The 13,666-nt window shown below is 43.4% G+C and overlaps 1 protein-coding gene across 1 annotated transcript in view; it reads left to right on the top strand.

The window, feature by feature from the left end:
• The window catches only part of LOC128815963 (ubiquinol-cytochrome-c reductase complex assembly factor 1), a 46,047-nt gene extending 32,381 nt beyond the window's left edge, over positions 1-13,666 (top strand). The window contains exons 8-10 of the mRNA XM_053993147.1: positions 7,838-7,915; positions 9,282-9,395; positions 12,498-13,666. Coding sequence (XP_053849122.1) covers positions 7,838-7,915; positions 9,282-9,395; positions 12,498-12,632 — 327 coding nt within the window. The 3' untranslated portion in view covers positions 12,633-13,666. The remainder of the gene's footprint in view (positions 1-7,837; positions 7,916-9,281; positions 9,396-12,497) is intronic.

The following is a 13,666-nucleotide window of genomic DNA, read 5'->3' as shown; positions in this document are numbered from 1 at the left end:
GAACTGATGGGAGAATGTCAAACAGGTCACGTATGAGCAGGGCCCTGCCAGGAGAGAGTGGGGAGGCTGATGGAGCAAACACAAATCAGCCAGTCTGCCAGGCATACAGAAATGAATTTGAAAAGGTGATAGTAATTGTGAGTATCTGCATTTATCCTGGCCTCTGTCACTGGATAAAGGTTGTAGCAGTAAGTAATCCTTAGTTAATTGCTGACTAATTGTATGGACTCTAGCAATTGTCACTCATTTGAAATGAAATAAACTTTTTTTTTGACAGTCTGTTTAGGAGAGGAGATGGGTACCTTGCTGTTCCCGTCCAACAGAGGCTTGTTCTGGTCCCAAATTCTGGAGAAAAAAATGTTTTTTTATGTTCTTAACTATTTTTCCCCTAGGGGAAGCTGACCTATTTGGTATGAGCAGGATCATTCTTGCTCATATTACTACATAAAATGTAGCCTCTTCCCATGAGGGTATTAAAGGCTATGGTAAGGGAGCAGGCTTTTTAATAGCACTAGCACTTTTCAGGTGAAATTCCTGCCAAGTCAGCAAAGTGACCTGATGTCTGGTGTCCAGAATCATCTATTGAGCTGTGCCTGTCCTGCTGGAAGTCAGGGCAGGAAAGAACAGAGACCCAGAGAGGAGAGATACCAGCCAATATCTGCAAAGGTCGGCAAAAAATGGACAAAGCTGAACATGCTCAGAGCTCCTGCTCCTGTCACGTGAAGATCCAGTGTGTGCCCTGGCTGCCAATGACCAGAGATGTTTGGGATAAAGGATAAGAAAGGATAAGCTGTGGGTCAGTTCCTTCTGGTGGGTCAGTTCCTCCTCCTGCCATTCTCCTGGCATTCACTAACGAGTAACCCGAGAGCTGCACGGGGACCGCCAGTTCAGGATCACTGACAGGAATCCTCCAGGAATGTGCAGCCCTTTGTTACCCTTTTTGCTCTTTAATACCCTGTGGCAATGACTTCTGCCACTTAAATGCGTTGCATGAGAAAACACCTATATTTTAAAATATTATTTGGTCATTTCATTAGATTCTTTTCTACATCTTTTTTAATGAGAAACAGTGGACAATACTTCCTTGTTTATCTGCTTGATACCAGTCATGATTTTGCCTCTCCATCATCTCTTCTTCCTCACTTCATCCTGAAAAGCTTCTTGAGTGTTTGCTCATATGTGTCATCATGGTCTCTTCTGTGTGTTTTCTACTACTTTTCCATTTGTTCAGAGATCAAAAGGTACCAATTATGCATACCATTTTATATGCAGTACGTTATGGATTTATGCAGAATAGGGTTCCTCTTTTGGTTTATATTCCTTTCATAATAATTCCTAAAATTTATGTATCTTTTTCTTCACTATTGAATTGTTCAACTTAATTTTTTTCTCTTAAAGATCCATTTCAAAACTGTAGCTGCCAAATGTGTGCATGTCATTAAATAGGTTTTATGGACTTTTTTTTTAAACACCTACTACAAGTACCTTTATCAGCACTGAATATCACTGGTCATAATTATCTGTGATTTTTATTTCCATTTACTGTATTTTCTACTAATTTGTACTTATCTGTTTCTGCTGAAAGACTTTTCAGAATGGATGCCACCTTTCCTATCTCTGCAGCCCTGGTAATGTTAGCTGTTTCATTTATTTTATGTTATGTTCATTTAGTACTTTATGATCCCTGGAATTCTGTTGTTCTTGACTTTTATTAAGTTATCAGAAACCTTTCTCTATGAGTGGATCATATCACCTGGAATGTGATGGACTGGGAGTGTCCAAGGCCAGGGTAGACAGGGCTTGGAGCAACCTTGTCTGGTGGAAGGTGTCCCTATCCATGGCAGGGGGTGGAAATGGATGGGCTTGAAGGTCCCTTCTTCCAACCCAAACCAGTCTGGGATCATTCTCTGACTCTCAGAATCCTGAGTGTTGTGAGAAGGTGATGGAGCAATGAGTATTCACTGCCTGATCCTGTGGAAAGACCGGGCCAGCAGATGAAGCCAGCAGGAGGCAGTGTCAGGGGGGACCCACAGGAGAAGATGGATCTCCTTAGGGGTAGCAGACCAGGGTGCTTCTTGTTGAAGCACATGGTGAGTGCAGAAAGTTCCCTGGACAAGCTGCTGGACATAGAGACCTTTTGGAGGTTACTCTCTAAACAAATAGCAAGAGCTGGGAAATATCCTTAGCTGAAATTCTTTGGGAGAATCCTTGGAGGAAGTATATATCAGCTTTTCTAGGGTTTGGCCTTTTCTCAGGGATTCTGGCTGCTGTTGAAGGCAGGATACCCTGGTAGGTGGCCCCTTGGTCTGGTCAGTGTTCCTGGTGTGTGACACTTTCTGACAGTCCCTGAGGTTTGTCTTAGTGAGGAGCTGGAGCTTTACAGGAACTCTGTGAGTGCTCATGGCACATATTTACCTTAATGATTTATCTACCTTTACTACTGTCTTTTCCAAGTGCTTCTTTCAAACCTGGTTCTGAAATTTCCTTTGTCAGTTTATCAGGCTGAGTTCCTGATTCTGGTGTGTTCAGAAACACATTGGTTAGCCTTCAGCTTTTAGCAACTAGTTTTTTCAGAGGCATTACAGGAAAATCCCTTGACAACTGCTCACCTTACAGAGAATCAGCGCAACTTGACAGAGCAGAGCAATTTGACCTCTTTTCTCTGATCCTTCTCTTGAGAGGTTGTCAGTGAGCTCTGCCAGCCACGTTCTGCAGGGAAGCAGGAATTTGGAATAAGCCATTGAATACAGTTCAGATTGTACTGTGATCTCCTCTGCATCTGTAGCTGTTACTATGGCAGAGCTTCCAAATTAAAAAAATGCAAGATAGGATACCCTCATTTTCTGGGTAGCAGAAAGGTAGGGGTGAGCATCTGCTTTTGCTGAAAGATGTAGGTACTGTTGTATAACTTGCTTTTCTGTGTCTTTCTTGGAATAAACTTGCTCTGAGGAGCCTTACTGATGATTGCACAATTGTTGTGAAGGTAGAGCATGCACAAGTTTTTCCGTTAACATGTTGTTTTTATGGATTGAAGATTTTGGCAGGAGCTGGTTCTGCTGTAACCCAACATTTACCTTTTGTCTAGGTTAAAAGAATATTGGAGTAAGTTATCACTGAATATTGAAGAATGCTTTAAACATTGTTCTCTGAAGTTAATTATTATGGAGGTATATTACAAAATTACTTCTAATTAAATAAACTAGAGAATTTATCAGAAGAGTTGATATTTAAAACATACAGGACTCAAGCTGCAGCTAATTACAAGCAGTGATCTGCTTTGCAGACAAAGTAGCAGAGCAGTTAATAAAAGGCTCAAAAATAGAAGATTGGAAAAATAATTTCTTCAATATCTTTGTCATTTCACAAGTATGTGCCTGAAGGAACTGGCCATTATGGCCTCTTGCTACAAGAATCTTCCTAATCTTTTTTATTAATTTAATCTTTTTTATTCTAGCTACAGTCTCAATCATGTCAAAATTATTGTCCTGCAAGCAGTAGTAATAAAAGGGCTGTGTTTGTCCATTTAATGTCATGTGTGTTTTAATGCAGTATTTTGAGCAAACACTCAAAAAGCCCATATATAACTGTAAGTGATTATATATTATTTACAAATAACATAAACCATATTACAAGTAGTTCTGTCCTATTGCAACTTGACAGAAGGGGCATAAAAAAGCCTAAATATTTGTGGAGTGGCATTTTTTACCATGAAAGTTTGGTCCTATATCTCCTTCAGGAACTTTTGCTGATATTCCTGCTCCAGCAGTCAGAAGTGTCAGTGAGAGTGGCTGATGTTTATGGCAGTGGGGCTGCAGAAGTCCCCAGAGTGGAGTCAGACCTGTGGAACTTGTTTTGCACTAGGGATGGATTAATTTTTACTGTATCAGCATAAACCACTGCTTTGCTGTTGCAACTTTGACCACTCCAGGAGTGTGGTGACAGTGCACCTGGAATAGCCCAGTGCTGGTTTGAAAAGATGACTCTGCTGGCACATCCATCGTGTACAGGTACAGGAGCAAACACATTGTACAGAAGAGGGTATTTATTCTAGCGAGATTGGTAGAATGAGAATGAGGGGTTGGAAACCCAAGCCAGAAAATTCAAATATGAAATGAGATACACATGTTCAACTGTGAGGGTGATATGCTTTAGCCAAACACAACTTAGTGAGCTTAGTACAGGGGGAACTCAGTGAAGTGTAATGGTCTGTGATATGCAGAGGGTCAGGTTCTATGATCTAATCATTTCTTCTGGCTGAAATCTCTTCATAAAAAGGTCTAGTTCAAGCATAACTTACAGCCTAAAGAGAGGGATTGCTGCCTGGAATTCAATGACTAGTGCTTGTACAAGGCAGTTAGAAGTGCCCCTTCTGGCTTTATAGTCTATGGAAGGATTAATGTGTTAAAGTAGCTTAAGGGTGCAACACATGCTGGCAAAAGCTGAAGTAGAAAGAAACTCCTGTTGCAGTGCAGCCCATGGCCATCCCAGCTGGGGCAGTGCTGGCAGGACACAGGTGTGCAGTGACACTGCCAGGGATCCCCTGTCCTGCTCCGAGGGGATGGGCTGCACCTTGGCCCCTGGGCTGATGGCTCTGAGCAGGCAGAGCACATCAGAGCCCATGGAATTGTTAAGATTGGGAAACACCATTCAAATAACCAGTCACCATCAGTCAGTGTAACACCACCTCCATGTTCACTATTAAACCATGTCCTCAACTGCCACATCCACACGTGTTTTGAACCAGGGATAGTGACTCCACTGCCCTGGGTAGCCTGTACCAATGTTTTAAAAGTCTTTCTGTTGTTTCTTTTCCCTCATGTCCAATCTAAAGCTCTCCTGGCACAACCTGAGGCTGTCCTTTTGCCCTGTCATTTGTTACCTTCCAGTCTGTGCACACTGATCCTACTCTGCACCGTGAGCCAAAGCAAGTGGGGAGGAGGATATTAATTTCCAGAGGAAGCTCTTGGTCCTTCACAGGAGACTGATATGGACTAATTCTAGAGCAGCATTCACTTTGAATACCATATCCACGTGTTAGGTCTTTTGCTATGCGTCCAGCAGTACAGGAGAGCACTGTGCTCTCACTTCCCTAGAAATCTTCCTAGAATACAAAACCTTCTGTGAGACTTTGCTGCAAAGTCACCCTCAGCATGTGGCTGTTGGATGATGCACATGAACTCCCCGAGGCTGAAGAAAGTTTCTTCACTGTGACATGGAAAATCCAGCAGCTGCTTGCTGCAGTTGTCCCACAGGCAGAACAGAAAGGCTCCCACAGAAAGGAGGAGCTCATGGAGCCTTTCAGAGAAGAGTTGTGACCTGTAGAAGGAAGATAATGTTAGCTGTACATTTCCTTGTTTCAGAGGTCTTGTAAAGGTGAGATGTGTTCCTTGGGTTTTGAACTAACACAGTCCTGTGTCACTCAGCACATAAATCTGTCCAGTGACAGCTCTGCACTGAGCTGCTCCAAGGAAGGCAAAGGGGCAAAGTCCCAAGAAGAGCTCCAGATGTTACTGATTTTTTCCTTGTTATTAGCAATTACTCACTTGGAATTCTCTAGCAGTTTTTCTTCTTAATAACAAAACTGTGGAAGAGTCAGCAGAATCATGACCAACCAGATCCTGAAACTTGCCAGTGGTAAGAACTTGTACAAGCTTTGAAAGAGGAAGTGCATCCAGCAAACACTGCTTTGGATTTGCTCATTTTTCTTGATTTATAAAGAAGGATTTTTTCCTTCAGTGTTTGTACTTGACCGATGCCAGTTGTATTCTTCAGAAACGGCAGTATTCTTTAAATATCATTTCATTGCATAAGATACAGCTCCATCCCCAAACTCAGATTTTATATCTGAAACTGTCTTTTAAGACATATTTATTGCTCTTTTTGTTTAACTTGCTTATCTCCTTCATCATTCTGTTTCTTGCTAACTTAAAGCTGCTGCTCTTTGGTTTTAGTAGGGAAAGCTGCTTCCCCAGGGATGTATAGTCCAGGACTTGTCTCTGTAATGGGACTGTTTGTTTTCTTTGCCCCTTGCAGTTGCCTGCTGTAACATTTGTAGTATGTGTTAAGTAATCCTTGAGGTAACATTTTTATTATGTCATAAAAAGTGCGTGGCAAATATATAATAACTCATGGAATTTGTTTGTTTAAAATGGAAGGATAATTTATTGAGTGTGTTACATGAGACCTGCTCCCCCTTATTAGAGCTGTAGAAGTGCAGCTTATTTAGAAGTATGTTCTATTGAGAAAAACCACGATCTCTGACATGCATAGAAGGTTTGAGCATGGTTGGGTAGAAATGACATCATAGTTTATGTACTCAATAAAAATTTAATTAAGTCATTACAGAAGTTGCAGTCATCATTTAACCCTCTGATTTCTTATGTTTAGTTCTTTTTTTAAACATTCAGTAATAACCAGTCTCCAAATCTTGATAGCCTATAAAATATCTGCATGAATTTTAATAGTTTATATTAATGGAAAAATATGAGTAACTGACATAAAAGGAATTTTCCTTGTCTTTGCACTATGTGCATTGCTATAAAAATCAACAGATGAAAAAAGACAGTGGTTTAAGGGAAGAGTATATGAACTGCAAATTTGTTCACTTGACAGAAACTAACTCATATTTTGATAGAAAAGCTGTTGTGTAATTGCCAAGGTGAATACTCAAAAGGATGCTGAGAGAGAATTCAGGATGAGGGGTTCCCAGTGTGGTGGGTGTGATAGGCTGGTGTCTCGTTTGTGTAAATCCTGTCTCTGCAAAGTGCAGTATCACACCTGAATGTCCTGCTGGTGTGCAGGGCTTATTGGCCTTGTCTTTTGTATTTCTGGAGAATGTGAGAACTGTAGAAAAGAAATGCTTTGTGTCTCTTGGATCCCTCATGGGAGTCAGTACAAAGAAGAAGCTTTACCAAAGTGTAGCTGGGCCCTTGGGAGAGGAACTGCATCACTTTGTTGGCAGAGGTGAGGAGTAGAGGCGAGAGGGGCAGACAGTGTGGGTGAGGGACATGCACAAGAGGCATTTCAGCCATCCCTCTGCACCCAGCAGTTGGGCCAGTCCCATTTTAAGCTCACATGGGGTCAGTTCTCACACCAATGGGTGACTTAGGCCAACCCAGCAAATACTTAAGCAATTACTAAATTTAGTTAAAGGTCAGTGTGAAACTTGGACTGAGTCACACTTAGAGCATGGGGGAAGTTGCTGTGTCATCACAGACTCTGAAAGAAGTTAAATCATAGTCAAAAACTTGCGAGTCTGAGCTGCTAGAGATGCTGGAGAGGCAGAATTCATGTTCTTGCTGGCTGAGAGTCAGTCTGGACAGTACAGGAGGAGCAGTGGCAGGGTTATGTCTCTCTCTTTAGCATTCCAGTACTTCCACTGTAGTAGCACATCCATCCCTGCAGTCTGTGATTTGGGGACAAAAAAACATTGAAAAACTTTTGAGTTTCTATGGATGAATGAAGGTCTGGAGAGCTGCTCAATAGTTAAGCTACAGAGGGGTCTCCATGCTCTTGGGCTGTGCTGCCACTGCAAGGGCAGCCTTGCTTCACACTCCCCCAGCAGTATTTTCTCTCCACTCCTGCAGCTGGTGGCAGAGCTGTTGGCTGGGATGTTCCTGCCAGTTGTGTGTTGAGTAACACCGACCTCAGCTGTGTCAGAATTAATGGAGCTGTGTCACAGGGGGTACAGAGTGACTGACTGCTGCTTGCAGCCAAATCTCAGTCAGGTGGGCTGGGGTACTGGTGGTTCTTTGTCCACTCACAGTGAAACTGGGAATATTTTCTCCTCACCTCTTCCTTAGAGCCTTTACTGATGGTTTTCTGGTTTGTTTTTCAGATTAATTCTACTGTTCTAAAAGAAGACTTGAAAAGGATGGTAGAAAATTTCTATGCAGCTCTCTTTGGATACGATGAGGTAAGAAGGCTGTTTTCAGGGAATGTACAACAAGTAGACCATCCTGAGCACTGAATAGTCCAGATGGGTAAAACATTCACTGCCCATTTCTTTGGAGAAATATTACGTTAGGGAAGCAGCCTTGAATGGAAGTTCTTAGAAGAAAACTGCACAGAGCATATGGATTTAAACCATGGGGTGTGGAAGGTAGGGTGTTCTTTCTGCTGCTTCACCATACCTTACTGGCCACCACTAAGTCATTTCCTCCCTCTGAATCCTGCTGTAGTCAGCTGTACTTTGAAAGCAAAAAGAGCATTTATAGAGTATTTTTAGGGAGTCTATGCGAGAATATTTACAGGCAGTACTTAATAAGACAGGGAGGCAAAAGCACCACTCTGCACAAGTGTCTGCAGGACCTTCAAGAGGAAAATACAATTACATTGGTTTTTTTGCTCTTGTGACTGTTACTCTTCAGATGCTCTTATTTGCATCGTGATATTATTTTTTGCACGGTTATTTGCATTATTATTATATTGTAAATGTAACCTCATAGAGCTGTGGACAGTGTTACACATGCAAGGTTTAATCTAGTTTTAAGTATAGCCAGGATGTGTGTGCTTGTGCTTTGTTGACAATCTTTGTGGAAACAAAATGCTTGTTTTGATTAAAGACAAATGTTGACTTTTTTTAATTTTTAACTGAATATTTTAAAGTCTTTTGCCTTTGGTAAATGTGTCAGCAGAAGACGGGAGTTATGAGCCTGTGGTGACACCACCACATAATCTAAAAAGATAATAAAAGTTCAAGAGAATTTGGACAAAAAACATTAATGGATGTGGTTCTTGTATAAACCAGAGATAATATTTGATTTAACTGAAAAAATCTAGATAGTTCTTGATGAGCAGGATTTCTCTCTCATTTAGAATGAAAAGTAAAAAAGCAAAGAAAAATAGCAAACTCCAGACTACAGTTCTGCAACATTGGATTAAATATCCTTTAATTTTTCTTTTTAAAGTGTCAGAGGCTTCACACATTCCCATGAGGTGGTGCTGCCTTCTCTGTAAGATCACCATTTTTATGGTAAAGATTTCATAACACAGAAATGCAGTTATCAACTCCGACATTAGGAATACCCTGACCCAGGTTTTTTCCAAATTAACTTGCCAGAAAATTGGTTACAGGCTGCTCTGTAAATTAATTTAAGGCCAGAACTGTTTTTCCATTCTGGGAAAGAGTGATGTTGCTGCCTTTCCATGTGCAGAGCCCACGGCAGCTGTGGGCTCTGGGACAGGTGCTGTGGCCAGGGGCCAAGTACACAGATGGGGGTGTCTTGTGTTCAGACCTTCTTCACGTGCAGTTTTTAATCCCCCTCTGTCCTTCCCTTTAGGGAATCTTGTGTGATGATCGTGTTCTGGCATCAGCTCTTTGGAGAAACCTTTTTAACAGGAACTGCGATGACCCTCGGCACCTGGAGCTGCTTGTGGAGTACGTGCGCAAACAGGTACAGCCCTGCTCTCCTCAGCCTCTGCTTCAGGACGGGGAGTGCTTGCTTTTATTGCTTGCTTGTGCAGCTCACTTCTCATAAATAAATCTGATTTTAATATTCAGTGATCATTTCTAAGGAGAAGAAAGGAAAAATCTGAAAAATGGATGATACTTGTTATAGTTTTGGAATGTCCTGAGCTGGAAGGGACTCTCAAGGATCACCCAGCCCAGCCCCATCCCTGCACAGACACCCCAACAGCCCCACCCTGGGCACCCCTGGCAGCGCTGTGCCAACGCTCCTGGAGCTCTGGCAGCCTCGGGGCCGTGCCCATCCCCTGGGGAGCCTGGGCACTGCCAGCACCCTCTGGGGAAGAGCCTTTCCCTGATCTCCAGCCTGAGCCTCCCCTGGCACAGCTCCAGCCATTCCCTGGGTCCTGTCCCTGGTCACCAGAGCGATCAGATCATTACTGCAGTTTGATGACAAACGGCTGCACAGGAATTAATGGAATATTGAAAGCAATCCTGCTCACCTATTTCTGGAATTGTGCTATGGAGTGGCTTGACAAAATGTGCCAGAAATAGGCTGAAACTTGTGGAATTGTTATCCATGTGAGAGAGCTGGGGTTCTCCTCATAGTAAAATAGCATATAGAGCTTGAAAGTCTCTTGGTGACCTTTGAGGACAAGAAACAAATGGATTTGTTTTCCAGAATTATTTCTGATTCTTTCAGTTACTACCTGGAGGAGACAACACTGATTAGTGTTTGTTCTGTCAGCCCCGAGGAGGTTTGTGAACCAGATCTCTAGGAAATGTTGGTGGGATAAAGTCCATGTGGGCACCAAAGAAAAGGGGTGAGAGAGGTTATGGAGTAAAAGTGGAGGGTGTTGGACAGGAAATTGAAGACCAGAACTTTCACAACATCATTCTCTGTAATGTTTCCAATACCATATTCAGGATCAGATAGAGGTATGGAGAGACAGTATTTAAGTGTGTGTGTGAGAAAATGGGAAATAAAGGGCTGAGCTTCCTAAGGGACTGAGGACACTTTGGGAATGCCAGAGAGTTCTTGGGAGGGACTGGCTTAAATAAATGCTGAGATTGCTGATGCTCAGTGGTGAAGCTTGTAGGAAAGTTTGCTGGGGACAAACAGATATAAAAAGTATGTAATTTGGGATAATTTCTTGCCAGATGGGGAATTTGTAGCACTTCTGGGTATTCAAACAAAGGATAGGTCTGAAGCAATCAGCAGTTGAATAGGAAAGAGTGATCAGGCAGGAAAATGTGGCACATTGAGGAGGAATGAGCACAGGTTCTGTGCAGACAAGTGGTGCGCTTGAGGAAAACATTCCCAGCTTTACATAGGTACCAATGAGCTCTGAACTGTTACAACGCAGGAATGAGGCCTTGAGATTACAGTTCTATTATAAAAATGTCAGCTCAGCACTCCATAGTGTTTAAAAAAATGTAAAACAAATCCTGAGAACTACTAGGGAAGAAATAGAGGATAAAATATTGCTGGTGGTGCCAGTTTTACATGTCCGGTACCATTGTGAGCTGGAATAATGTATCTGGTTTGGGTGCTGACCACCAGAACAGATAAAATGTTAACTGAAGAAGGCTCAGAGAGGAGCACTAAGGGTGACAGCGAAACTGCTCCTTTATTAGCAATGAGTAGAATCCCTTGCCCAAAAAAGAATGGGAGAAAAAATGGGAGACATCTCTGGGAAGTCCTGAAGGCATGTGAAAGGTGAGCAAGGGTGGGCATTCAGGAACACAGGAATGTGGGGACAGAACATTGCCACAGTTGATTAGGATGCTACAATTGCACATGGGTTCCAAAGCCACTGGCAAGATTTATGGAAGAAAGGTTTGCCCAGGGCTATTAAATCCACAGCCACTTCAGACTCAAAATCTGTGAATGAACAGATTTTGAGAGAGAGGGAAAATGAACAAGGAAAAGAGCATTGTGTGCTGTTTTTAACTCCTCCTGGGGAGGCTGCTGGTGGTGACTGTCAGGAACAGGACATTGTGCTTAGGTGGCTTTCCAGTGTGACCCTCTGTGGCCATGGGTGCATTCATTCCCCTGTTGAGAAACTTCTTGTCCAATTATCCTTTGTTTTTAGTAACACTGTGTACCAGGTTGTCCCCACAGTTTCTTGTGGATCCTGTCTTTAACAGTGGCTATTAGTGGATGCCAGAAGAGAACATACTGACAGGACAACATGTCTTGTGCCCCTGGTCAGCTCTCCCAGCCTTCCTGAGCTAATGGTGGTGGGTTTGTCTTTGACTCATCCTTGAATGACTTTTTTTTTTTTTTTTTCCCCATTTCCCATATCTAGGGTGACCAGTGGCAGCAAGTTGGCCCTCTGCTATATGATGAGAGGGTTTTTTTTTTTTTTAAATTTTGCTTACATTACACCTTACATTACCTCTAATTGCTTACATTACCTCTAATTACATTAGATCCCAACTATCTTGCCCAGAGAGGTTGTGGATGCCCCATCCCTGGAAGTGTTGAAGGCCAAGCTAGACAGGGCTTGGAGCAACCTGAGATAGTGGAAGGTGTTCCCACCCATGGCAAGGGGTGGGACTGGATGGGCTTTAAGGTCCCTTCCAACCCAAACCATTCAGGGACTTCTTCTGTTGTGAGGATGAGCATTCATTGCATGTTCACCTCTTCCAACTCTTGTGCTTTTATGTGATAAATCCCAGGTGGTCCCTGCTGGTCAGGCCATTTTTCTGTAGCTAAAGCTTCGCTTGTGTGCAGGATGGGAGCTGTCCATGGGGTTCTGGTCCAGGCAGTGTTCCCTGCAGTAACCACCAGGAGGATGAAGTGACTCATGGCAGCTTTGTGTGGCTCCTCTTTGCCCTGTTGCCAAACCTTCAGAGGAGGCATAAGTGACGCAGGTGACTCCAGAGGATCTGCAGATCCTTATCCTGGCCTTCCCATGACGCTTCGCAGTTGGGAGCGACCTTTTTAGGTCCACCTCACACAAATAGCAGAGTAGGCTGAAATCTCCCTGTTGTGCTTGCTTTTTGGAAGGACAGGTGTTTGTGTAGCTGCTGCGGGAGCTGCCTGGGCGATGGGGCACGTGGCAGTGACTTGCTGTGCTTGCAGGTGCAGCACCTGGACGCGCTGAGCGGGGAGGACCTGCTGCTGACGGGCGAGGTGAGCTGGCGGCCGCTGGTGGAGAGCAACGCCCGCAGCATCCTCAAGCCCCTGTCCCCCGTTTACAACGACGAAGGACTCTGAGATCCACCTGCCAGAACAGCTTGGGAAGCATGCCTGCAATGGGACTGGGCTGAGGCTGTGTGGCTGGGAAGAAGTTTGCTGTTGGAATGAAAACATTTCATTAGCTCTCCCATCCGTGGTGCCTCGGTAGCCTCCTGGACAGCCGTACTCCCAAATCTTCACCTGCAAATAAATGCTCATTGTTTTAAGAACCTCTGTCCTTTTTATGGACCCAAGTGGCCCTTGCTGACAAATGGACAGAGCAGCCTTCTGCCTTTAGGAAACCAGGTATTCACCATGATGTAGAGTTCTCTCAAAAAGACATTTCTGTCCCTTGCCTTGTTTAAAGAGCTGCTACACAGAGACACAGTGGTGTCCTCTGCTCCCTGAATGGTTGTAAATGTGAATCTGAGCTTTGCATATTTAGATATTAAGTATATATTTTAAATGCCTGATACCAAGATGGAATGGTCCATCTTTTCTTTAGTGGAGTTAAGAATTGCTTTAACACATTCTGAAGGGTTTTCTGTGAAAATCCCTTTTAGGAACTCTCCGCTTTGTTGCACAAGGATAAGAGAATGCAACGAATAATGCACAGTCCCCAGCAATCCTCTGTGACTTTGGCTGTCTTAGGGAGATTAAAGCCCCAGTTGTGGCTGGGCTGGCACTAAAAGCTGCCCCAGAACTTGATGTTCGGTCTGCCTTGCTGATACTTCCACATTCTTTGTAGAATTGTGCTCTAGGAATCCTGTATGAAAAGAACATCCCTGCTGTGTCCCTGGGACAGGACTGCCATCCTCTGTCCCCCAAAGCAGCGGTCCAGGGCGTTTTAGCAAATCCTTCAACACCAGTGAAAACTTTCTATGGCTGTGCAGGCAAATGGTGCCAACACAGTAATTAGGGGAGCAGGAGCTGCACTAATGAGATCAGCAGAGGCCAAGGTGTCTGTGTGGGTGGATGGTTCACCAGGCTGTTTCCAGGTCAGTGGCAAAAAGAGTTTCCATTTCTCTCCTGTCCAAAATCTGAGTCAATAATAAATGTCAGTCTGGGTTAAA

The sequence above is a fragment of the Vidua macroura genome, chromosome 17 (assembly GCF_024509145.1).
Source record: "Vidua macroura isolate BioBank_ID:100142 chromosome 17, ASM2450914v1, whole genome shotgun sequence".
NCBI classification, from domain to species: domain Eukaryota; kingdom Metazoa; phylum Chordata; class Aves; order Passeriformes; family Viduidae; genus Vidua; species Vidua macroura.
This window is presented reverse-complemented; position numbering and strand designations above follow the sequence as displayed.